This window comes from Oncorhynchus nerka, linkage group LG4 (assembly GCF_034236695.1).
Source record: "Oncorhynchus nerka isolate Pitt River linkage group LG4, Oner_Uvic_2.0, whole genome shotgun sequence".
Taxonomy (NCBI): Eukaryota; Metazoa; Chordata; class Actinopteri; order Salmoniformes; family Salmonidae; genus Oncorhynchus; species Oncorhynchus nerka.
The window spans coordinates 96,308,990-96,333,989 of NC_088399.1; the positions used below are offsets into that span (position 1 = coordinate 96,308,990).

Genomic DNA, 25,000 nt, shown 5'->3' on the forward strand with positions numbered 1-25,000 from the left:
TCACAGCCCATCTATTAGAGCATCAAGCCACCGTGGTCACAGCCCATCTATTAGAGCATCAAGCCACCGTGGTCACAGCCCATCTATTAGAGCATCAAGCCACCGTGGTCACAGCCCATCTGTTAGAGCATCAAGCCACCGTGGTCACAGCTCATCTATTAGAGCATCAAGCCACCGTGGTCACAGCCCATCTGTTAGAGCATCAAGCCACCGTGGTCACAGCCCATCTATTAGAGCATCAAGCCACCGTGGTCACAGCCCATCTATTAGAGCATCAAGCCACCGTGGTCACAGCCCATCTGTTAGAGCATCAAGCCACCGTGGTCACAGCCCATCTATTAGAGCATCAAGCCACCATGGTCACAGCTCATCTGTTAGAGCATCAAGCCACCGTGGTCACAGCCCATCTATTAGAGCATCAAGCCACCGTGGTCACAGCCCATCTATTAGAGCATCAAGCCACCGTGGTCACAGCCCATCTGTTAGAGCATCAAGCCACCGTGGTCACAGCCCATCTATTAGAGCGTCAAGCCACCGTAGTCACAGCCCATCTATTAGAGCATCAAGCCACCGTGGTCACAGCCCATCTATTAGAGCATCAAGCCACCGTGGTCACAGCCCATCTATTAGAGCATCAAGCCACCGTGGTCACAGCCCATCTATTAGAGCATCAAACCACCGTGGTCACAGCCCATCCGTTAGAGCATCAAGCCACCGTGGTCACAGCCCATCTATTAGAGCATCAAGCCACCGTGGTCACAGCCCATCTAAGAGCATCAAGCCACCGTGGTCACAGCCCATCTATTAGAGCATCAAGCCACCGTGGTCACAGCCCATCTAAGAGCATCAAGCCACCGTGGTCACAGCTCATCTGTTAGAGCATCAAGCCACCGTGGTAACAGCCCATCTATTAGAGCATCAAGCCACCGTGGTCACAACCCATCTATTAGAGCATCAAGCCACCGTGGTCACAGCCCATCTATTAGAGCATCAAGCCACCGTGGTCACAGCCCATCTATTAGAGCATCAAGCCACCGTGGTAACAGCCCATCTATTAGAGCGTCAAGCCACCGTGGTCACAGCCCATCTGTTAGAGCGTCAAGCCACCGTGGTCACAGCCCATCTATTAGAGCATCAAGCCACCGTGGTCACAGCCCATCTATTAGAGCATCAAGCCACCGTGGTCACAGCCCATCTATTAGAGCATCAAGCCACCGTGGTCACAGCCCATCTATTAGAGCATCAAACCACCGTGGTCACAGCCCATCCGTTAGAGCATCAAGCCACCGTGGTCACAGCCCATCTATTAGAGCATCAAGCCACCGTGGTCACAGCCCATCTAAGAGCATCAAGCCACCGTGGTCACAGCTCATCTGTTAGAGCATCAAGCCACCGTGGTAACAGCCCATCTATTAGAGCATCAAGCCACCGTGGTCACAACCCATCTATTAGAGCATCAAGCCACCGTGGTCACAGCCCATCTATTAGAGCATCAAGCCACCGTGGTCACAGCCCATCTATTAGAGCATCAAGCCACCGTGGTCACAGCCCATCTATTAGAGCGTCAAGCCACCGTGGTCACAGCCCATCTGTTAGAGCGTCAAGCCACCGTGGTCACAGCCCATCTATTAGAGCATCAAGACACCGTGGTCACAGCTCATCTATTAGAGCATCAAGACACCGTGGTCACAGCCCATCTGTTAGAGCATCAAGACACCGTGGTCACAGCCAATCTGTTAGAGCATCAAGCCACCGTGGTCACAGCTCATCTATTAGATCATCAAGCCACCGTGGTCACAGCCCATCTATTAGAGCATCAAGCCACCGTGGTCACAGCCCATCTGTTAGAGCATCAAGCCACCATGGTCACAGCCCATCTATTAGAGCATCAAGCCACCATGGTCACAGCCCATCTATTAGAGCATCAAGACACCGTGGTCACAGCTCATCTATTAGAGCATCAAGCCACCGTGGTCACAGCCCATCTATTAGAGCATCAAGCCACCGTGGTCACAGCCCATCTATTAGAGCTTCAAGCCACCGTGGTCACAGCCCATCTATTAGAGCATCAAGCCACCGTGGTCACAGCCCATCTATTAGAGCATCAAGCCACCGTGGTCACAGCCCATCTATTAGAGCATCAAGCCACCGTGGTCACAGCCCATCTGTTAGAGCATCAAGCCACCGTGGTCACAGCCCATCTATTAGAGCATCAAGCCACCGTGGTCACAGCCCATCTATTAGAGCATCAAGCCACCGTGGTCACAGCCCATCTATTAGAGCATCAAGACACCGTGGTCACAGCCCATCTGTTAGAGCATCAAGACACCGTGGTCACAGCCCATCTGTTAGAGCATCAAGCCACCGTGGTCACAGCCCATCTATTAGAGCATCAAGCCACCGTGGTCACAGCCCATCTATTAGAGCATCAAGCCACCGTGGTCACAGCCCATCTATTAGAGCATCAAGCCACCGTGGTCACAGCCCATCTATTAGAGCATCAAGACACCGTGGTCACAGCCCATCTGTTAGAGCATCAAGCCACCGTGGTCACAGCCCATCTATTAGAGCATCAAGCCACCGTGGTCACAGCCCATCTATTAGAGCATCAAGCCACCGTGGTCACAGCCCATCTGTTAGAGCATCAAGCCACCGTGGTCACAGCCCATCTGTTAGAGCATCAAGCCACCGTGGTCACAGCCCATCTATTAGAGCATCAAGACACCGTGGTCACAGCCCATCTATTAGAGCATCAAGACACCGTGGTCACAGCCCATCGGGCCATAGTCACATGAGACAGATAAACGGTGTACCGCGTCATCACACCACACTGTCGATCTCAATAACATCTACATAAGGGAGTGGGGCTTGTTTAGAAGAATGTTGGGGAATTCCCACGAGCTCATCATTATAGAATATAAATAAATAAATAATAATAATAATAATAAAATTAAATATAATAGGAACATGGAATGTTAACGACCCAAAGTTAACACATTTAATATTTTAAAAAAGGGTTGTTTGTTGATTTGAGGGCTGGGCAGATAAAATGGTCACCCTGCGTTACCTTTCTTCTCCTTGACTCCGAAGAACAGCACCACGGCACAGAGCACGTAGATGGAACAGATGACACCGGAGGCTATATTGTAGGCCGTTTTCTGTGACAGTAGAGAGGGACAGCAGCTTAGAGGACTGTAGTAACCATAGTAGTAAAAACACAAACAAAACTATATGCAAAAGACTAGCGTTGTCGCAAACATTTCCTGGAGTAGAGAGACAGCAGGTCAGTAGACTACAGAACAGTAAACAGAGATAACAGCCAATAGGAGGGAGGGACAGCAGGTCAGTAGACTACAGAACAGTAAACAGAGATAACAGCCAATAGGAGGGAGGGACAGCAGGTCAGTAGACTACAGCACAGTAAACAGAGATAACAGCCAATAGGAGGGAGGGACAGCAGGTCAGTAGACTACAGCACAGTAAACAGAGATAACAGCCAATAGGAGGGAGGGACAGCAGGTCAGTAGACTACAGAACAGTAAACAGAGATAACAGCCAATAGGAGGGAGGGACAGCAGGTCAGTAGACTACAGCACAGTAAACAGAGATAACAGCCAATAGGAGGGAGGGACAGCAGGTCAGTAGACTACAGCACAGTAAACAGAGATAACAGCCAATAGGAGGGAGGGACAGCAGGTCAGTAGACTACAGCACAGTAAACAGAGATAACAGCCAATAGGAGGGAGGGACAGCAGGTCAGTAGACTACAGAACAGTAAACAGAGATAACAGCCAATAGGAGGGAGGGACAGCAGGTCAGTAGACTACAGCACAGTAAACAGAGATAACAGCCAATAGGAGGGAGGGACAGCAGGTCAGTAGACTACAGCACAGTAAACAGAGAGAACAGCCAATAGGAGGGAGGGACAGCAGGTCAGTAGACTATAGGACAGTAAACAGAGAGAACAGCCAATAGGAGGTCAGTAGACTACAGAACAGTAAACAGAGATAACAGCCAATAGGAGGGAGGGACAGCAGGTCAGTAGACTACAGCACAGTAAACAGAGATAACAGCCAATAGGAGGGAGGGACAGCAGGTCAGTAGACTACAGCACAGTAAACAGAGATAACAGCCAATAGGAGGGAGGGACAGCTCAGTAGACTACAGAACAGTAAACAGAGATAACAGCCAATAGGAGGGAGGGACAGCAGGTCAGTAGACTACAGCACAGTAAACAGAGATAACAGCCAATAGGAGGGGAGGGACAGCAGGTCAGTAGACTACAGCACAGTAAACAGAGATAACAGCCAATAGGAGGGAGGGACAGCAGGTCAGTAGACTACAGCACAGTAAACAGAGATAACAGCCAATAGAAGGGAGGGACAGCAGGTCAGTAGACAACAGAACAGTAAACAGAGATAACAGCCAATAGGAGGGAGGGACAGCAGGTCAGTAGACTACAGCACAGTAAACAGAGATAACAGCCAATAGGAGGGAGGGACAGCAGGTCAGTAGACTACAGCACAGTAAACAGAGATAACAGCCAATAGGAGGGAGGGACAGCAGGTCAGTAGACTACAGCACAGTAAACAGAGATAACAGCCAATAGGAGGGAGGGACAGCAGGTCAGTAGACTACAGAACAGTAAACAGAGATAACAGCCAATAGGAGGGAGGGACAGCAGGTCAGTAGACTACAGCACAGTAAACAGAGATAACAGCCAATAGGAGGGAGGGACAGCAGGTCAGTAGACTACAGAACAGTAAACAGAGATAACAGCCAATAGGAGGGAGGGACAGCAGGTCAGTAGACTACAGCACAGTAAACAGAGATAACAGCCAATAGGAGGGAGGGACAGCAGGTCAGTAGACTAGGAGGGAGGGACAGCAGGTCAGTAAACAGAGATAACAGCTACAGAACAGTAAACAGAGATAACAGGGAGGGAGGGACAGCAGGTCAGTAGACTACAGCACAGTAAACAGAGATAACAGCCAATAGGAGGGAGGGACAGCAGGTCAGTAGACTACAGCACAGTAAACAGAGATAACAGCCAATAGGAGGGAGGGACAGCAGGTCAGTAGACTACAGAACAGTAAACAGAGATAACAGCCAATAGGAGGGAGGGACAGCAGGTCAGTAGACTACAGCACAGTAAACAGAGATAACAGCCAATAGGAGGGAGGGACAGCAGGTCAGTAGACTACAGCACAGTAAACAGAGATAACAGCCAATAGGAGGGAGGGACAGCAGGTCAGTAGACTACAGCACAGTAAACAGAGATAACAGCCAATAGAAGGGAGGGACAGCAGGTCAGTAGACAACAGAACAGTAAACAGAGATAACAGCCAATAGGAGGGAGGGACAGCAGGTCAGTACAGCACAGTAAACAGAGATAACAGCCAATAGGAGGGAGGGACAGCAGGTCAGTAGACTACAGCACAGTAAACAGAGATAACAGCCAATAGGAGGGAGGGACAGCAGGTCAGTAGACTATAGCACAGTAAACAGAGATAACAGCCAATAGGAGGGAGGGACAGCAGGTCAGTAGACTACAGCACAGTAAACAGAGATAACAGCCAATAGGAGGGAGGGACAGCAGGTCAGTAGACTACAGCACAGTAAACAGAGATAACAGCCAATAGGAGGGAGGGACAGCAGGTCAGTAGACTACAGAACAGTAAACAGAGATAACAGCCAATAGGAGGGAGGGACAGCAGGTCAGTAGACTACAGCACAGTAAACAGAGATAACAGCCAATAGGAGGGAGGGACAGCAGGTCAGTAGACTACAGCACAGTAAACAGAGAGAACAGCCAATAGGAGGTCAGTAGACTACAGAACAGTATACACAGAGAACAGCCAATAGGAGGTCAGTAGACTACAGAACAGTAAACACAGAGAACAGCAACATATTAGTCACATGTAGTAGAACGTGTTAAAGCTACTTTATCTGGTATTCCTGATGGTTTTTACACTCTCAGGCTGATACAGAGAGACTCATCCATGCTTATTACATTTACATTTAAGTCATTTAGCAGACGCTCTTATCCAGAGCGACTTACAAATTGGTGCATTCACCTTATGACATCCAGTGGAGCAGCCACTTTACAATAGTGCATCTAAATCTTTTAAGGGGGGTGAGAAGGATTACTTTATCCTATCCTAGGTATTCCTTAAAGAGGTGGGGTTTCAGGTGTCTCCGGAAGGTGGTGATTGACTCCGCTGTCCTGGCGTCGTGAGGGAGTTTGTTCCACCATTGGGGGGCCAGAGCAGCGAACAGTTTTGACTGGGCTGAGCAGGAACTGTACTTCCTCAGTGGTAGGGAGGCGAGCAGGCCAGAGGTGGATGAACGCAGTGCCCTTGTTTGGGTGTAGGGCCTGCTTATATTACAAGCAGGCTTGACTACTGTAATGCTCTCCTGTCTGGTCTAATTAAGAAAGCTATTGGTCAACTACAAAACATACAGAATGCTGCAGGGTACTGACCAAGACCAGACAGAGAACACATTACACCAGTTTTAAGGTCTCTGTACCGGCTGCCTGTTAGTTTTAGAATGAATTTAAACTACCTCAAAACCTAGGGACCAAGAGGCCTGGAGAGACAGCCTTTAGTTACTATGCCCCCAGCCTCTGGAATAGCCTACAAGAGAACCTGACGGGGGCTGAAACTGTGGACGTATTTAAATGTTTGTTGAGTAGTGAATATTTAATCTTATTTTCATTGCATTTCATTAGTTTTTTTCCCCCTGTAAAGCCCATTGTGTTGCATTCCATGTGTGTGTGTGTGTGTGTGTGTGTGTATGTGTGTGTGTGTGTGTGTGTGTGTGTGTGTGTGTGTGTGTGTGTGTGTGTGTGTGTGTGTGTGTGTGTGTGTGTGTGTGTACCGTTTGGTCCAGGGTGATGACAGTGGTGATCGTGGCATTGACTTCCTGTTCCAGCAGCAGGGAGGAGTTTAACCCGTCGGCCGTGACATTATCACCGGGCATCGGGATACAGGGGGCGTTGGCCATGCCCACAATCTGACCCTGGACGGCTGTGCCAATCACAGTACCCAGAACCTCTACCGTCATTCCTGATTGGACGAGAGAAGCATACAGATGAGACAAACCAACCAATGATCCTCTTGTTGGTCCTCTGTAGCTCAGTTGATAGAGCACGACGTTTGTAACATTTACATTTACATTTTACATTTAAGTCATTTAGCAGACGCTCTTATCCAGAGCGACTTACAAATTGGTGCTTTCACCTTATGACATCCAGTGGAACAGCCACTTTACAATAGTGCATCTAGATCTTTTAAGGGGGGGAGAAGGATTACTTTATCCTATCCTAGGTATTCCTTAAAGAGGTGGGGTTTCAGGTGTCTCCGGAAGGTGGTGATTGACTCCGCTGTCCTGGCGTCGTGAGGGAGTTTGTTCCACCATTGGGGGGCCAGAGCAGCGAACAGTTTTGACTGGGCTGAGCGGGAACTGTACTTCCTCAGTGGTAGGGAGGCGAGCAGGCCAGAGGTGGATGAACGCAGTGCCCTTGTTTGGGTGTAGGGCCTGATCAGAGCCTGGAGGTAGTGAGGTGCCGTTCCCCTCACAGCTCCATAGGCAAGCACCATGGTCTTGTAGCGGATGCGAGCTTCAACTGGAAGCCAGTGGAGAGAGCGGAGGAGCGGGGTGACGTGAGAGAACTTGGGAAGGTTGAACACCAGACGGGCTGCGGCGTTCTGGATGAGTTGTAGGGGTTGTAACCCCAGGATAGTGGGTTTGAATCCCGGGACCACCCATAAGTAAAACGTACCCACGCATGACTAATTAGCTTTGGATAAAACCGTCTGCTAAAATGGCTTATATTAATTTATTATGTATTTATATATTATTTATATATTATTGATTGAGGTGACTGTGGCTGCATCACATCTGACTGTGATTGGGCGGCACACATTTGGCCCAGCGTCGTTCGGGTTTGGCCGGGGGAGGCAGTCATTGTAAATAATCATTTGTAACGCCTAGTTAAATAAAAAAGTCTCCATTGTGTCCTAATATCTAAACTACTATTCGTAATAGGCACCATTATCAATAACTTAATGTGAAATCGATATTGTTGAAAATTGATATGAGTAAGACATATCGGTTTATCCTCGAGGTTAACCTACACTATACACTCAGTGGCCACTTTATTAGGTACACCTATCTAGAACTTGGCCCCCCTCGACCCTTTTCCTCCAGAACAGCCTGAATTCTTCAGGGCATGGGTTATACAAGGTGTGGCGTTCAAACGTTGCTCAATTGGTATCAAGGGACCTAACGTGTGCCAGGAAAACATTCTCCACACCATTACACCACCAGCCTGTACCGTTGACACCAGGTAGGATGGGGCCATGGACTCATGCTGCTTACTCCAAACCCTGACTCTGCCATCAGCATGAACAGGAACCGGGAATCGTCTGACCAGGCAGTGTTTTTCCACTCCTCAATTCTCCAGTGTTGGTGATGGCGTGCCCGCTGGAGTAGCGTGCACACTGGAGTAGCGTGCCCTCTGGAGTAGCGTGCCCTCTGGAGTAGCGTGCCCTCTGGAGTAGCGTGCCCGCTGGAGTAGCGTCCCCACTGGAGTAGCGTGCCCACTGGAGTAGCGTAGCGTGCCCACTGGAGTAGCGTGCCCTCTGGAGTAGCGTGCCCTCTGGAGTAGCGTGCCCTCTGGAGTAGCGTGCCCACTGGTGTAGCGTGCCCTCTGGAGTAGCGTGCCCTCTGGAGTAGCGTGTGGAGTAGCGTGCCCACTGGAGTAGCGTGCCCGCTGGAGTAGCGTGCCCACTGGAGTAGCGTGCCCACTGGAGTAGCGTGCCCACTAGAGTAGCGTGCCCACTGGAGTAGCGCCCACTGGAGTAGCGTGCCCACTGGAGTAGCGTGCCCACTGGAGTAGCGTGCCCTCTGGAGTAGCGTGCCCACTGGAGTAGCGTGTCCACTGGAGTAGCGTGCCCACTGGAGTAGCGTGCCTACTGGAGTAGCGTGCCCTCTGGAGTAGCGTGCCCACTGGAGTAGCGTGCCCTCTGGAGTAGCGTGCCCACTGGAGTAGCGTGCCCACTGGAGTAGCGTGCCCACTGGAGTAGCGTGACCGCTGGAGCAGCGTGACCGCTGGAGTAGCGTGCCCACTGGAGTAGCGTGTGGAGTAGCGTGACCACTGGAGTAGCGTGCCCTCTGGAGTAGCGTGCCCTCTGGAGTAGCGTGACCGCTGGAGTAGCGTGCCCTCTGGAGTAGCGTGACCGCTGGAGTAGCGTGACCGCTGGAGTAGCGTGCCCACTGGAGTAGCGTGTGGAGTAGCGTGACCACTGGAGTAGCGTGCCCTCTGGAGTAGCGTGCCCACTGGAGTAGCGTGCCCACTGGAGTAGCGTGCCCACTGGAGTAGCGTGCCTGCTGGAGTAGCGTGCCCACTGGAGTAGCGTGCCCACTGGAGTAGCGTAGCGTGCCCACTGGATTAGCGTGCCCGCTGGAGTAGCGTGCCCACTGGAGTAGCGTGCCCAATGGAGTAGCGTGTGGAGTAGCGTGACCACTGGAGTAGCGTGCCCTCTGGAGTAGCGTGCCCACTGGAGTAGCGTGTGGAGTAGCGTGACCACTGGAGTAGCGTGACCGCTGGAGTAGCGTGCCCACTGGAGTAGCGTGTGGAGTAGCGTGACCACTGGAGTAGCGTGCCCTCTGGAATAGCGTGCCCTCTGGAGTAGCGTGACCACTGGAGTAGCGTGCCCACTGGAGTAGCGTGCCCACTGGAGTAGCGTGCCCACTGGAGTAGCGTGTGGAGTAGCGTGCCCTCTGGAGTAGCGTGACCGCTGGAGTAGCGTGCCCACTGGAGTAGCGTGCCCACTGGAGTAGCGTGTGGAGTAGCGTGACCACTGGAGTAGCGTGCCCTCTGGAGTAGCGTGCCCACTGGAGTAGCGTGTGGAGTAGCGTGCCCGCTGGAGTAGCGTGCCCACTGGAGTAGCGTGTGGAGTAGCGTGCCCGGTGGAGTAGCGTGCCCACTGGAGTAGCGTGTGGAGTAGCGTGCCCGCTGGAGTAGCGTGCCCGCTGGAGTAGCGTGCCCGCTGGAGTAGCGTGCCCACTGGAGTAGCGTGTGGAGTAGCGTGCCCGCTGGAGTAGCGTGTGGAGTAGCGTGCCCACTGGAGTAGCGTGTGGAGTAGCGTGCCCTCTGGAGTAGCGTGCCCACTGGAGTAGCGTGCCCACTGGAGTAGCGTGCCCACTGGAGTAGCGTGTGGAGTAGCGTGCCCACTGGAGTAGCGTGTGGAGTAGCGTGCCCACTGGAGTAGCGTGCCCACTGGAGTAGCGTGCCCTCTGGAGTAGCGTGCCCTCTGGAGTAGCGTGCCCACTGGAGTAACGTGCCCACTGGAGTAGCGTGTGGAGTAGCGTGCCCACTGGAGTAGCGTGTGGAGTAGCGTACCCGCTGGAGTAGCGTGCCCACTGGAGTAGCGTGCCCACTGGAGTAGCGTGCCCACTGGAGTAGCGTGTGGAGTAGCGTGCCCTCTGGAGTAGTGTGACCGCTGGAGTAGCGTGCCCACTGGAGTAGCGTGCCCACTGGAGTAGCGTGCCCACTGGAGTAGCGTGTGGAGTAGCGTGAACACTGGAGTAGCGTGCCCTCTGGAGTAGCGTGCCCACTGGAGTAGCGTGTGGAGTAGCGTGACCACTGGAGTAGCGTGCCCACTGGAGAAGCGTGTGGAGTAGCGTGCCCGGTGGAGTAGCGTGCCCACTGGAGTAGCGTGTGGAGTAGCGTGCCCGCTGGAGTAGCATGCCCACTGGAGTAGCGTGTGGAGTAGCGTGCCCGCTGGAGTAGCGTGCCCACTGGAGTAGCGTGCCCACTGGAGTTGCGTGCCCACTGGAGTAGCGTGTGGAGTAGCGTGCCCACTGGAGTAGCGTGTGGAGTAGCGTGCCCGCTGGAGTAGCGTGCCCACTGGAGTAGCGTGCCCACTGGAGTAGCGTGTGGAGTAGCGTGCCCACTGGAGTAGCGTGTGGAGTAGCGTGCCCTCTGGAGTAGCGTGCCCATTGGAGTAGCGTGCCCACTGGAGTAACGTGCCCACTGGAGTAGCGTGTGGAGTAGCGTGCCCACTGGAGTAGCGTGTGGAGTAGCGTGCCCACTGGAGTAGCGTGTGGAGTAGCGTGCCCTCTGGAGTAGCTGGAGTAGCGTGCCCACTGGAGTAGCGTGCCCACTGGAGTAGCGTGTGGAGTAGCGTGCCCACTGGAGTAGCGTGCCCTCTGGAGTAGCGTGCCCACTGGAGTAGCGTGCCCACTGGAGTAGCGTGCCCTCTGGAGTAGCGTGCCCACTGGAGTAGCGTGCCCACTGGAGTAGCGTGCCCACTGGAGTAGCGTGCCCTCTGGAGTAGCGTGCCCTCTGGAGTAGCGTGCCCACTGGAGTAGCGTGCCCTCTGGAGTAGCGTGCCCTCTGGAGTAGCGTGCCCACTGGAGTAGCGTGGCCACTGGAGTAGCGTGCCCTCTGGAGTAGCGTGCCCTCTGGAGTAGCGTGCCCTCTGGAGTAGCGTGCCCTCTGGAGTAGCGTGCCCGCTGGAGTAGCGTGCCCGCTGGAGTAGCGTGCCCACTGGAGTAGCGTGTGGAGTAGCGTGACCACTGGAGTAGCGTGCCCTCTGGAGTAGCGTGACCACTGGAGTAGCGTGACCACTGGAGTAGCGTGCCCTCTGGAGTAGCGTGCCCACTGGAGTAGCGTGCCCGCTGGAGTAGCGTGCCCGCTGGAGTAGCATGCCCACTGGAGTAGCGTGCCCACTGGAGTAGCGTGCCCACTGGAGTAGCGTGTGGAGTAGCGTGCCCTCTGGAGTAGCGTGACCGCTGGAGTAGCGTGCCCACTGGAGTAGCGTGCCCACTGGAGTAGCGTGTGGAGTAGCGTGACCACTGGAGTAGCGTGCCCACTGGAGTAGCGTGTGGAGTAGCGTGCCCGCTGGAGTAGCGTGTGGAGTAGCGTGCCCACTGGAGTAGCGTGCCCACTGGAGTAGCATGTGGAGTAGCGTGCCCTCTGGAGTAGCGTGCCCACTGGAGTAGCGTGCCCACTGGAGTAGCGTGCCCACTGGAGTAGCGTGCCCACTGGAGTAGCGTGTTGAGTAGCGTGCCCTCTGGAGTAGCGTGCCCACTGGAGTAGCGTGCCCACTGGAGTAGCATGTGGAGTAGCGTGCCCACTGGAGTAGCGTGCCCTCTGGAGTAGCGTGTGGAGTAGCGTGACCGCTGGAGTAGCGTGCCCACTGGAGTAGCGTGTGGAGTAGCGTGCCCACTGGAGTAGCGTGCCCACTGGAGTAGCGTGCCCACTGGAGTAGCGTGACCGCTGGAGTAGCGTGCCCACTGGAGTAGCGTGCCCGCTGGAGTAGCGTGCCCACTGGAGTAGCGTAGCGTGCCCACTGGAGTAGCGTGCCCTCTGGAGTAGCGTGCCCACTGGAGTAGCGTGCCCACTGGATTAGCGTGCCCTCTGGAGTAGCGTGCCCTCTGGAGTAGCGTGCCCTCTGGAGTAGCGTGCCCACTGGAGTAGCGTGCCCTCTGGAGTAGCGTGCCCGCTGGAGTAGCGTGCCCGCTGGAGTAGCGTGCCCACTGGAGTAGCGTGTGGAGTAGCGTGCCCACTGGAGTAGCGTGCCCACTGGAGTAGCGTGCCCACTGGAGTAGCGTAGCGTGCCCGCTGGAGTAGCGTGCCCACTGGAGTAGCGTGTGGAGTAGCGTGCCCACTGGAGTAGCGTGCCCACTGGAGTAGCGTAGCGTGCCCACTAGAGTAGCGTAGCGTGCCCACTGGAGTAGCGTAGCGTGCCCACTGGAGTAGCGTGCCCTCTGGAGTAGCGTGCCCTCTGGAGTAGCGTAGCGTGCCCACTGGAGTAGCGTGCCCACTGGAGTAGCGTAGCGTGCCCACTGGAGTAACGTAGCGTGCCCTCTGGAGTAGCGTAGCGTGCCCTCTGGAGTAGCGTGCCCACTGGAGTAGCGTAGCGTGCCCACTGGAGTAGCGTGCCCACTGGAGTAGCGTGCCCTCTGGAGTAGCGTGCCCGCGTAACCCCGGTGTGGTCGTCTGCTGCAAACAGCCCCTCCGTGTGGGTTCCGAGATGCCGTCCTGCGCCGTTATTTGTCTGTCTGCGGTCCTTCTGTGAGCTTGGACGACTCTTGCCATTCTCCTTTGACCTCTATCATCAACGCCCACAGGGCTGCCGCTGACTGGATGTTTGTCGCGCCATTCTCAGTAAACCCTAGACACTGTCTTCCGTGAAAAAAACCCGGGAGGCTGGCCGGTTCTAAGATACTGGCGCGCCTGGCGCCGACGATCACGCCACACTCAGTCTCTGAGGTCACTCGTTTCCCCCTCATTCTAAAACGTTCAAATTAACAGTAACTGAATTCCTGGATGCCTGTTTTATATAACAAGCCACAACCACGTGACTCACTGTCTGTAGGAGCGAAGCATTTTGGTGAACGGGGTGGTGTACCTAATAAACTGTCCACTGAGTGTATATGACACATTCCTGTAGTTGGTCTTTCTAGGGAGTTTTTCCTAGCCACCGTGCTTCTACACCTGCATTGCTTGCTGGTTGGGAGATTTAGGCTGGGTTTCTGTACAGCACTTTGAGACATCAGCTGATGTACGAAGGGCTATATAAATACATTTGATTTGATTTGATTTGATTTATACTTAAATTGCCTGCTGATAGGTCAACGCTTCTCATTGTGTTCAAACTGGTTAGGTAGGTTAGGACCCCAAGACCATTCACCCCTTTGGCCCAATGGACAATCAACAAGCAGTTGTCTAGGCTGCAATGTTATTTATAAAAAATGTATGATTTCGTATCAACTAAAAAATATAAAAAATTATGCAAAGGATATCGATTTTTCCCATATCGGCGCCCGTCACTACTGAGTACACTACCCTACATTACCCTATATTACCCTACACTACGCCCATCACTACTGAGTAGGGTAATGTAGGGTAATGTAGGGTAATGTAGGGTAGTAGAGGGTAATGTAGGGTAGTGCAAGGTAGTGTAGGGTAGTTCATATCGGCGCCCATCACTACTGAGTAGTAGTGACGTTGGGTAGTGTAGGGTAGTGTAGGGTAGTGTAGGGTAATGTAGGGTAGTGTAGGGTAGTGTAGGGTAATGTAGGGTAGTGTAGGGTAATGTAGGGTAGTGTAGGGTAATGTAGGGTAGTGTAGGGTAGTGTAGGGTAATGTAGGGTAGTGTATGGTAGTGTAGGGTAATGTAGGGTAGTGTAGGGTAATGTAGGGTAGTGTAGGGTAGTGTAGGGTAATGTAGGGCAGTGTAGGGTAATGTAGGGTAGTAGAGGGTAATGTAGGGTAATGTAGGGTAGTGTGTGGTAATGTATCGTAGAGTAGGGTGTTGTAGGGTAATGTAGGGTAGTGTAGGGTAATGTAGGGTAGTGGAGGGTAATGTAGGGTAATGTAGGGTAGTGTATGGTAATGTATCGTAGAGTAGGGTATTGTAGGGTAATGTAGGGTAGTGTAGGGTAGTGTAGGGTAGTTCATATCGGCGCCCATCACTACTGAGTAGTAGTGACGTTGGGTAGTGACGTTGGGTAGTGTAGGGTAGTGTAGGGTAATGTAGGGTAGTAGAGGGTAGTAGAGGGTAATGTAGGGTAGTAGGGGTAATGTAGGGTAATGTAGGGTAGTGTATGGTAGTGTAGGGTAGTGTATGGTAGTGTAGGGTAGTGTAGGGTAATGTAGAGTAGTGTAGGGTAATGTAGGGTAGTGTAGGGTAGTGGAGGGTAATGTAGGGTAATGCAGGGTAGTGTATGGTAATGTATCATAGAGTATGGTATTGTAGGGTAATGTAGGGTAGTGTAGGGTAGTGTAGGGTAGTTCATATCGGCGCCCATCACTACTGAGTAGTAGTGACGTTGGGTAGTGACGTTGGGTAGTGTAGGGTAGTGTAGGGTAATGTAGGGTAGTAGAGGGTAATGTAGGGTAATGTAGGGTAGTATAGGGTAATGTAGGGTAATGTAGGGTAGTGTGTGGTAATGTAGGGTAATGTAGGGTAGTGGAGGGTAATGTAGGGTAATGTAGGGTAGTGTATGGTAATGTATCGTAGAGTAGGGTATTGTAGGGTAATGTAGGGTAGTGTAGGGTAGTGTAGGGTAGTGTATGGTAATGTAGGGTAGTGTATGGTAGTGTAGGGTAGTGTAGGGTAATGTATGGTAGTGTATGGTAATGTAGGGTAATGTAGGGTAATGCAAGGTAGTGTAGGGTAGCTCAGGGTAGTGTAGGGTAGTGTAGGGTAGTGTAGGGTAGTTCAGGGAAGTGTGGGGTAGTTCAGGGTAGTTCAGGGTAGTGTAGTGTAGGGTAGTGTAGGGTAGTTCAGGGTAGTGTAGGGTAATGTAGGGTAGTGTATGGTATTGTAGGGTAGTGTAGGGTAGTGTAGGTTAGTGTAGGGTAATGTAGGTTAGTGTAGGGTAATGCAGGGCAGTGTAGGGTAGTGCAGGGTAGTGTAGGGTAGTGTAGGGTAGTGTAGGGTAGTGACGTCGGGTAGTGTAGGGTAGTGTTGGGTAGCGACGTCGGGTAGTGTAGGGTAGTGTAGGTTAGTGTAGGGTAGTGCAGGGTAGTGTAGGGTAATGTAGGTTAGTGTAGGGTAGTGTAGTGTAGGTTAGTGTAGGGTAATGTAGGTTAGTGTAGGGTAGTGACGTCGGGTAGTGTAGGGTAATGTAGGGTAGTGTAGGGTAGTGTAGGTTAGTGTAGGGTAGTGCAGGGTAGTGTAGGGTAATGTAGGTTAGTGTAGGGTAGTGTAGTGTAGGTTAGTGTAGGGTAATGTAGGTTAGTGTAGGGTAATGCAGGGTAGTGTAGGGTAGTTCAGGGTAGTATAGGGTAGTGCAGGGTAGTGTAGGTTAGTGTAGGGTAGTGTAGTTTAGTGTAGGGTAGTGTAGTTTAGTGTAGGGTAGTGTAGGTTAGTGTAGGGTAATGTAGGTTAGTGTAGGGTATTGTAGGTTAGTGTAGGGTAGTGAATGGTAGTGTAGGGTAGTGTAGGTTAGTGTAGGGTAGTGTAGGGTAGTGTAGGGTAGTGTAGGGTAATGTAGGGTAATGTAGGTTAGTGTTGGGTAGTGTAGGGTAGTGGCGTCGGGTAGTGTTGGGTAGTGACGTCGGGTAGTGTAGGGTAGTGTAGGGTAGTGCAGGGTAGTGCAGGATACTGTAGGGTAGTGTACGGTAGTTCAGGGTAGTGCAGGGTAGTTCAGGGAAGTGTAGGGTAGTGTAGGGTAGTGCAGGGTAGTGCAGGGTAGTTCAGGGTAGTGTAGGGTAGTGTTGGGTAGTGTAGGGTAGTGTAGGGTAGTGTTGGGTAGTGTAGGGTAGTGTAGGGTAGTTCAGGGTAGTGTAGGGTAGTGTTGGGTAGTGTAGGGTAGTTCAGGGTAGTGTAGGGTAGTTCAGGGTAGTGTAGGGTAGTTCAAGGTAGTTCAGGGTAGTGTAGGGTAGTGTAGGGTAGTTCAGGGTAGTGTAGGGTAGTGTAGGGTAGTTCAGGGTAGTGTAGGGTAGTGTAGGGTAGTTCAGGGTAGTTCAGGGTAGTGTAGTGTAGGGTAGTGCAGGGTAGTGTAGGGTAGTTCAGGGAAGTTCAGGGTAGTTCAGGGTAGTGTAGGGTAGTTCATGGTAGTTCAGGGTAGTGCAGGGTAGTGTAGGGTAGTTCAGGGTAGTTCAGGGTAGTGTAGGGTAGTTCAGGGTAGTGTAGGGTAGTAGTTCAGGGTAGTGTAGGGTAGTTCAGGGTAGTGTAGGGTAGTTCAGGTAGTGTAGGGTAGTTCAGGGTAGTGTAGGGTAGTGTAGGGTAGTTCAGGGTAGTTCAGGGTAGTGCAGGGTAGTGTAGGGTAGTTCAGGGTAGTTCAGGGTAGTGTAGGGTAGTGTAGGGAAGTTCAGGGTAGGGCAGGGTAGTGCAGGGTAGTGTAGGGTAGTGTATGGTAGTTCAGGGTAGTTCAAGGTAGTGAAGGGTAGTGTTGGGTAGTGTAGGGTAGTGTAGGGTAGTTCAGGGTAGTTCAGGGTAGTGTATGGTAGTTCAGGGTAGTTCAGGGTAGTTCAGGGTAGTGTAGGGTAGTTCAGGGTAGTGCAGGGTAGTTCAGGGTAGTGTAGGGTAGTGCAGGTTAGTGTTGGGTAGTGTTGGGTAGTGTAGGGTAGTTCAGGGTAGTTCAGGGTAGTGTATGGTAGTTCAGGGTAGTTCAGGGTAATGTGTGGTAGTTCAGCGTAGTTCAGGGTAGTGCAGGGTAGTGTTGGGTAGTGTAGGGTAGTTCAGGGTAGTGTAGGGTAGTTCAGGGTAGTGTTGGGTAGGGTAGTTCAGGGTGTAGGGTGTTCAGGGTGTAGTTCAAGGTAGTTCAGGGTAGTGTAGGGTAGTTCAGGGTAGTGTAGGGTAGTGTAGGGTAGTTCAGGGTAGTGTAGGGTAGTTCAGGATAGTGTAGGGTAGTTCAGGGTAATGTAGGGTAGTTCAGGTAGTGTAGGGTAGTTCAGGGTAGTGTAGGGTAGTGTAGGGTAGTTCAGGGTAGTGCAGGGTAGTGTAGGGTAGTTCAGGGTAGTTCAGGGTAGTTCAGGGTAGTGTAGGGTAGTGTTGGGTAGTGTAGGGTAGTGTAGGGTAGTTCAGGGTAGTTCAGGGTAGTGTATGGTAGTTCAGGGTAGTTCAGGGTAGTGCAGGGTAGTGCAGGGTAGTTCAGGGTAGTGTAGGGTAGTGCAGGTTAGTGTTGGGTAGTGTTGGGTAGTGTAGGGTAGTTCAGGGTAGTTCAGGGTAGTGTATGGTAGTTCTGGATAGTTCAGGGTAGTTCAGGGTAGTGTTGGGTAGTGTAGGGTAGTTCAGGGTAGTGTAGGGTAGTTCAGGGTAGTTCAGGGTAGTGTATGGTAGTTCAGGGTAGTTCAAGGTAGTGAAGGGTAGTGTTGGGTAGTGTAGGGTAGTGTAGGGTAGTTCAGGGTAGTTCAGGGTAGTGTATGGTAGTTCAGGGTAGTTCAGGGTAGTGTAGGGTAGTTCAGGGTAGTGCAGGGTAGTTCAGGGTAGTGTAGGGTAGTGCAGGTTAGTGTTGGGTAGTGTTGGGTAGTGTAGGGTAGTTCAGGGTAGTTCAGGGTAGTGTATGGTAGTTCAGGGTAGTTCAGGGTAGTGTAGGGTAGTTCAGGGTAGTTCAGGGTAGTGTAGGGTAGTTCAAGGTAGTTCAGGGTAGTGTAGGGTAGTTCAGGGTAGTGTAGGGTAGTGTAGGGTAGTTCAGGGTAGTGTAGGGTAGTGTTGGGTAGTGTAGGGTAGTTCAGGGTAGTGTAGGGTAGTGTCGACGGGTAGTTCAGGGTCGTGTAGGGTAGTGTAGGGTAGTTCAGGGTAGTGTAGGGTAGTTCAGGGTAGTTCAAGGTAGTTCAGGGTAGTGTAGGGTAGTGTTGACGGGTATTTCAGGGTCGTGTAGGGTAGTTCAGGGTAGTGTAGGGTAGTTCAGGGTAGTGTAGGGTAGTTCAGGGTAGTGTAGGGTAGTATAGGGTAGTTCAGGGTAGTGCAGGGTAGTGCAGGGTAGTGCAGGGTAGTGCAGGGTAGTGTAGGGTAGTTCAGGGTAGTTCAGGGTAGTGTAGGGTAGTTCAGGGTAGTTCAGGGTAGTTCAGGGTAGTGCAGGGTAGTGTTGGGTAGTGTAGGGTAGTTCAGGGTAGTGTATGGTAGTTCAGGGTAGTTCAGGGTAGTTCAAGGTAGTTCAGGGTAGTGTAGGGTAGTGTAGGGTAGTTCAGGGTAGTGTAGGGTAGTTCAGGGTAGTGTAGGGTAGTGTAGGGTAGTGCAGGGTAGTGCAGGGTAGTTCAGGGTAGTGTAGGGTAGTGTAGGGTAGTTCGGGGTAGTGCAGGGTAGTTCAGGGTAGTATAGGGTAGTTCAGGGTTGTTCAAGGTAGTTCAGGGTAGTGTAGGGTGTAGTGTCGTTCAGGGTAGGGTAGTTCAGGGTCGTGTAGGGTAGTGCAGGGTAGTGTAGGGTAGTTCAGGGTAGTGTAGGGTAGTTCAGGGTAGTTCAAGGTAGTGTAGGGTAGTGTAGGGTAATGTAGGTTAGTGTAGGGTAGTGTAGGTTAGTGTAGGGTTGTGTTCAGGGTGTAGTGTAGGGTAATGTAGGGTAGTGTAGGGTTGTGTAGTGTAGGGTAATGTAGGGTAATGTAGGTTAGTGTTGGGTAGTGTAGGGTAGTGGCGTCGGGTAGTGTTGGGTAGTGACGTCGGGTAGTGTAGGGTAGTGTAGGGTAGTGCAGGGTAGTGCAGGTTACTGTAGGGTAGTGTACGGTAGTTCAGGGTAGTGCAGGGTAGTTCAGGGAAGTGTAGGGTAGTGTAGGGTAGTTCAGGGTAGTGCAGGGTAGTTCAGGGTAGTGTAGGGTAGTGTTGGGTAGTGTAGGGTAGTTCAGGGTAGTGTAGGGTAGTATAGGGTAGTGCAGGGTAGTGCAGGGTAGTGCAGGGTAGTGCAGGGTAGTGTAGGGTAGTTCAGGGTAGTTCAGGGTAGTGTAGGGTAGTGTAGGGTAGTTCAGGGTAGTTCAGGGTAGTGCAGGGTAGTGTTGGGTAGTGTAGGGTAGTTCAGGGTAGTGTATGGTAGTTCAGGGTAGTTCAGGGTAGTTCAAGGTAGTTCAGGGTAGTGTAGGGTAGTGTAGGGTAGTTCAGGGTAGTGTAGGGTAGTTCAGGGTAGTGTAGGGTAGTGTAGGGTAGTGCAGGGTAGTGCAGGGTAGTTCAGGGTAGTGTAGGGTAGTGTAGGGTAGTTCGGGGTAGTGCAGGGTAGTTCAGGGTAGTATAGGGTAGTTCAGGGTTGTTCAAGGTAGTTCAGGGTAGTGTAGGGTAGTGTCGACGGGTAGTTCAGGGTCGTGTAGGGTAGTGCAGGGTAGTGTAGGGTAGTTTAGGGTAGTGTAGGGTAGTTCAGGGTAGTTTAAGGTAGTGTAGGGTAGTGTAGGGTAATGTAGGTTAGTGTAGGGTAGTGTAGGGTAACGTAGGGTAGTGTAGGGTAGTGTAGGGTAATGTAGGGTAATGTAGGTTAGTGTTGGGTAGTGTAGGGTAGTGGCGTCGGGTAGTGTTGGGTAGTGACGTCGGGTAGTGTAGGGTAGTGTAGGGTAATGCAGGGTAGTGCAGGTTACTGTAGGGTAGTGTACGGTAGTTCAGGGTAGTGCAGGGTAGTTCAGGGAAGTGTAGGGTAGTGTAGGGTAGTTCAGGGTAGTGCAGGGTAGTTCAGGGTAGTGTAGGGTAGTGTTGGGTAGTGTAGGGTAGTTCAGGGTAGTGTAGGGTAGTTCAGGGTAGTGTAGGGTAGTTCAAGGTGGTTCAGGGTAGTGTAGGGTAGTGTAGGGTAGTTCAGGGTAGTGTAGGGTAGTGTAGGGTAGTTCAGGGTAGTGTAGGGTAGTGTAGGGTAGTTCAGGGTAGTGTAGTGTAGGGTAGTGCAGGGTAGTGTAGGGAAGTTCAGGGTAGTTCAGGGTAGTGTAGGGTAGTTCAGGGTAGTTCAGGGTAGTGCAGGGTAGTGTAGGGTAGTTCAGGGTAGTGTAGGGTAGTGTAGGGTAGTTCAGGGTAGTGTAGGGTAGTTCAGGGTAGTGTAGGGTAGTTCAGGGTAGTGTAGGGTAGTTCAGGTAGTGTAGGGTAGTTCAGGGTAGTGTAGGGTAGTGTAGGGTAGTGCAGGGTAGTTCAGGGTAGTGCAGGGTAGTGTAGGGTAGTTCAGGGTAGTTCAGGGTAGTGTAGGGTAGTGTAGGGAAGTTCAGGGTAGTGTAGGGTAGTTCAGGGTAGTGTAGGGTAGTGTAGGGTAGTTCAGGGTAGTGTAGGGTAGTTCAGGGTAGTGTAGGGTAGTTCAGGGTAGTGTAGGGTAGTTCAGGTAGTGTAGGGTAGTTCAGGGTAGTGTAGGGTAGTGTAGGGTAGTGCAGGGTAGTTCAGGGTAGTGCAGGGTAGTGTAGGGTAGTTCAGGGTAGTTCAGGGTAGTGTAGGGTAGTGTAGGGAAGTTCAGGGTAGGGCAGGGTAGTGCAGGGTAGTGTAGGGTAGTGTAGGGTAGTTCAGGGTAGTTCAGGGTAGTTTATGGTAGTTCAGGGTAGTTCAGGGTAGTTCAGGGTAGTGTAGGGTAGTTCAGGGTAGTGCAGGGTAGTGTAGGGTAGTGCAGGTTAGTGTTGGGTAGTGTTGGGTAGTGTAGGTTGGTCAGGGTAGTTCAGGGTAGTGTATGGTAGTTCAGGGTAGTTCAGGGTAGTGTATGGTAGTTCAGGGTAGTTCAGGGTAGTGCAGGGTAGTGTTGGGTAGTGTAGGGTAGTTCAGGGTAGTGTAGGGTAGTTCAGGGTAGTTCAGGGTAGTTTAGGGTAGTTCAAGGTAGTTCAGGGTAGTGTAGGGTAGTTCAGGGTAGTGTAGGGTAGTGTAGGGTAGTTCAGGGTAGTGTAGGGTAGTGTAGGGTAGTGTAGGGTAGTTTAGGGTAGTGTCGACGGGTAGTTCAGGGTCGTGTAGGGTAGTGTAGGGTAGTTCAGGGTAGTGTAGGGTAGTTCAGGGTAGTTCAAGGTAGTTCAGGGTAGTGTAGGGTAGTGTCGACGGGTAGTTCAGGGTCGTGTAGGGTAGTTCAGGGTAGTGTAGGGTAGTTCAGGGTAGTGTAGGGTAGTTCAGGGTAGTGTAGGGTAGTATAGGGTAGTTCAGGGTAGTGCAGGGTAGTGCAGGGTAGTGTAGGGTAGTTCAGGGTAGTGTAGGGTAGTTCAGGGTAGTTCAGGGTAGTGTAGGGTAGTTCAGGGTAGTTCAGGGTAGTTCAGGGTAGTGCAGGGTAGTGCAGGGTAGTGTTGGGTAGTGTAGGGTAGTTCAGGGTAGTGTATGGTAGTTCAGGGTAGTTCAGGGTAGTTCAAGGTAGTTCAGGGTAGTGTAGGGTAGTGTAGGGTAGTTCAGGGTAGTGTAGGGTAGTTCAGGGTAGTGTAGGGTAGTGTAGGGTAGTGTAGGGTAGTGCAGGGTAGTGCAGGGTAGTTCAGGGTAGTGTAGGGTAGTGTAGGGTAGTTCAGGGTAGTGCAGGGTAGTTCAGGGTAGTGTAGGGTAGTTCAGGGTTGTTCAAGGTAGTTCAGGGTAGTGTAGGGTAGTGTCGACGGGTAGTTCAGGGTCGTGTAGGGTAGTGCAGGGTAGTGTAGGGTAGTTCAGGGTAGTGTAGGGTAGTTCAGGGTAGTTCAAGGTAGTGTAGGGTAGTGTAGGGTAATGTAGGTTAGTGTAGGGTAGTGTAGGTTAGTGTAGGGTAGTGTAGGGTAGTGTAGGGTAATGTAGGGTATTGTAGGGTAGTGTAGGGTAATGTAGGGTAATGTAGGTTAGTGTTGGGTAGTGTAGGGTAGTGGCGTCGGGTAGTGTTGGGTAGTGACGTCGGGTAGTGTAGGGTAGTGCAGGGTAGTGCAGGTTACTGTAGGGTAGTGTAGGGTAGTTCAGGGTAGTGCAGGGTAGTTCAGGGAAGTGTAGGGTAGTGTAGGGTAGTTCAGGGTAGTGCAGGGTAGTTCAGGGTAGTGTAGGGTAGTGTAGGGTAGTTCAGGGTAGTGTAGGGTAGTTCAGGGTAGTGTAGGGTAGTTCAAGGTAGTTCAGGGTAGTGTAGGGTAGTGTAGGGTAGTTCAGGGTAGTGTAGGGTAGTGTAGGGTAGTTCAGGGTAGTGTAGGGTAGTGTAGGGTAGTTCAGGGTAGTTCAGGGTAGTGTAGTGTAGGGTAGTGCAGGGTAGTGTAGGGAAGTTCAGGGTAGTTCAGGGTAGTTCAGGGTAGTTCAGGGTAGTGCAGGGTAGTGCAGGGTAGTGCAGGGTAGTTCAGGGTAGTTCAGGGTAGTGTAGGGTAGTGTAGGGTAGTTCAGGGTAGTTCAGGGTAGTTCAGGGTAGTGTAGGGTAGTGCAGGTTAGTGTTGGGTAGTGTTGGGTAGTGTAGGGTAGTGTATGGTAGTTCAGGGTAGTTCAGGGTAGTGTATGGTAGTTCAGGGTAGTTCAGGGTAGTGTAGGGTAGTTCAAGGTAGTTCAGGGTAGTGTAGGGTAGTGTAGGGTAGTTCAGGGTAGTGTAGGGTAGTGTCGACGGGTAGTTCAGGGTCGTGTAGGGTAGTGTAGGGTAGTTCAGGGTAGTGTAGGGTAGTTCAGGGTAGTGTAGGGTAGTGTAGTGTAGTTCAGGGTAGTGTAGGGTAGTGTCGACGGGTAGTTCAGGGTCGTGTAGGGTAGTTCAGGGTAGTGTAGGGTAGTGTAGGGTAGTGTAGGGTAGTTCAGGGTAGTGTAGGGTAGTGTCGACGGGTAGTTCAGGGTCGTGTAGGGTAGTTCAGGGTAGTTCAGGGTAGTGCAGGGTAGTTCAGGGTAGTGTAGGGTAGTTCAGGGTAGTTCAAGGTAGTTCAGGGTAGTGTAGGGTAGTGTCGACGGGTAGTTCAGGGTCGTGTAGGGTAGTGTAGGGTAGTTCAGGGTAGTGTAGGGTAGTTTAGGGTAGTTCAGGGTAGTGTAGGGTAGTTCAGGGTAGTGTAGGGTAGTTCAGGGTAGTTCAGGGTAGTGTAGGGTAGTGCAGGGTAGTGCAGGGTAGTGCAGGGTAGTGTAGGGTAGTTCAGGGTAGTGTAGGGTAGTTCAGGGTAGTTCAGGGTAGTGTAGGGTAGTTCAGGGTAGTGTAGGGTATTTCAGGGTAGTTCAGGGTAGTGCAGGGTAGTGTTGGGTAGTGTAGGGTAGTTCAGGGTAGTGTATGGTAGTTCAGGGTAGTTCAGGGTAGTTCAAGGTAGTTCAGGGTAGTGTAGGGTAGTGTAGGGTAGTTCAGGGTAGTGTAGGGTAGTTCAGGGTAGTGTAGGGTAGTGTAGGGTAGTGTAGGGTAGTGCAGGGTAGTGCAGGGTAGTTCAGGGTAGTGTAGGGTAGTGTAGGGTAGTTCAGGGTAGTGCAGGGTAGTTCAGGGTAGTGTAGGGTAGTTCAGGGTAGTTCAAGGTAGTTCAGGGTAGTGTAGGGTAGTGTCGACGGGTAGTTCAGGGTCGTGTAGGGTAGTGCAGGGTAGTGTAGGGTAGTTCAGGGTAGTGTAGGGTAGTTCAGGGTAGTTCAAGGTAGTTCAGGGTAGTGTAGGGTAGTGTCGACGGGTAGTTCAGGGTCGTGTAGGGTAGTTCAGGGTAGTGTAGGGTAGTTCAGGGTAGTGTAGGGTAGTGACATAAGAGTCCAGGCAGACTTACTGTACGCAGTGGCAGAGTCCCTCTCCTTCTGATCTTCACTGATGAACATGGTGAGAGCCGAGTAGGGCACATGGAAACACTGGAGAGAGAAAGAGAGAGAGAGAGAGAGAGAGAGAGAGAGAGAGAGATTGAAATGATTGGATTGTACCGGGTTCGTGTTTCTTTATACATGTGGACGTGTAGGATTCCTTTAACTCACCGTCTGAAGGGTCTGGAAGAGGCAGTAGAAGACCAGGTACCAGATGACCCTCCCATCCTCAAACACAGGAACATACCAGATGAGGAAGTAACTGACCACGGCTAGAGGAGTGGAGAACAGGATCCTAAACCGAGAGAGAGAGAGAGACAGAGAGAGAGACAGAGACACAGAGACAGAGAGAGAGAGAGAGAGAGAGAGACACAGAGAGAGAGAGAGAGAGAGACAGAGAGAGAGACAGAGAGACAGAGACAGAGACAGACAGAGAGAAACAACAGTAAATCAAGCATCCTACATGGTCACGTAATGACTGTGTCCTCTTCACAGACACTGTGGTTATCTCATGAAGTAGCTGTCAAATGACTGAGTGAACAGCATTCAGCCTCTTATTAAATAAACAGCTACTTCCACATTTCACTCTGTAATAACAGGCTAAGGCCAAGTGATGACTGGAGAGTCAAAAGGCCCAAGTAGTCAAGAGAACACTAATATCTTTCTGTAGGCAAAAAAATAAATTAAATTAAAAATAAAAATAGCTGTGACACAAAAAAAAAAAAAAAACTTTTATTTCTTCTCCCTGAAAGTAAAGATAACCTTGGTGAGATTGGCCTTGGTGAGATTGGACTTGGTGAGATTGGCCTTGGTGAGATTGGCCTTGGTGAGATTGGCCTTGGTGAGATTGGACTTGGTGAGATTGGCCTTGGTGAGATTGGCCTTGGTGAGATTGGCCTTGGTGAAATTGGCCTTGGTGAGATTGGCCTTGGTGAGATTGGCCTTGGTGAGATT

The 25,000-nt window shown here is 51.6% G+C and overlaps 1 protein-coding gene across 1 annotated transcript in view; it reads right to left on the bottom strand.

The window, feature by feature from the left end:
* Positions 1 to 25,000, bottom strand: part of LOC135571555 (sodium-dependent lysophosphatidylcholine symporter 1-B-like) — a 67,521-nt gene that overhangs the window by 2,192 nt on the left and 40,329 nt on the right. Inside the window, exons 4-7 of the mRNA XM_065018154.1 lie at positions 24,218 to 24,341; positions 24,019 to 24,097; positions 6,883 to 7,070; positions 3,068 to 3,158 (exon numbers count right to left, since the gene is read on the bottom strand). Of these exons, the coding sequence (XP_064874226.1) occupies positions 3,068 to 3,158; positions 6,883 to 7,070; positions 24,019 to 24,097; positions 24,218 to 24,341 (482 nt within the window). The remainder of the gene's footprint in view (positions 1 to 3,067; positions 3,159 to 6,882; positions 7,071 to 24,018; positions 24,098 to 24,217; positions 24,342 to 25,000) is intronic.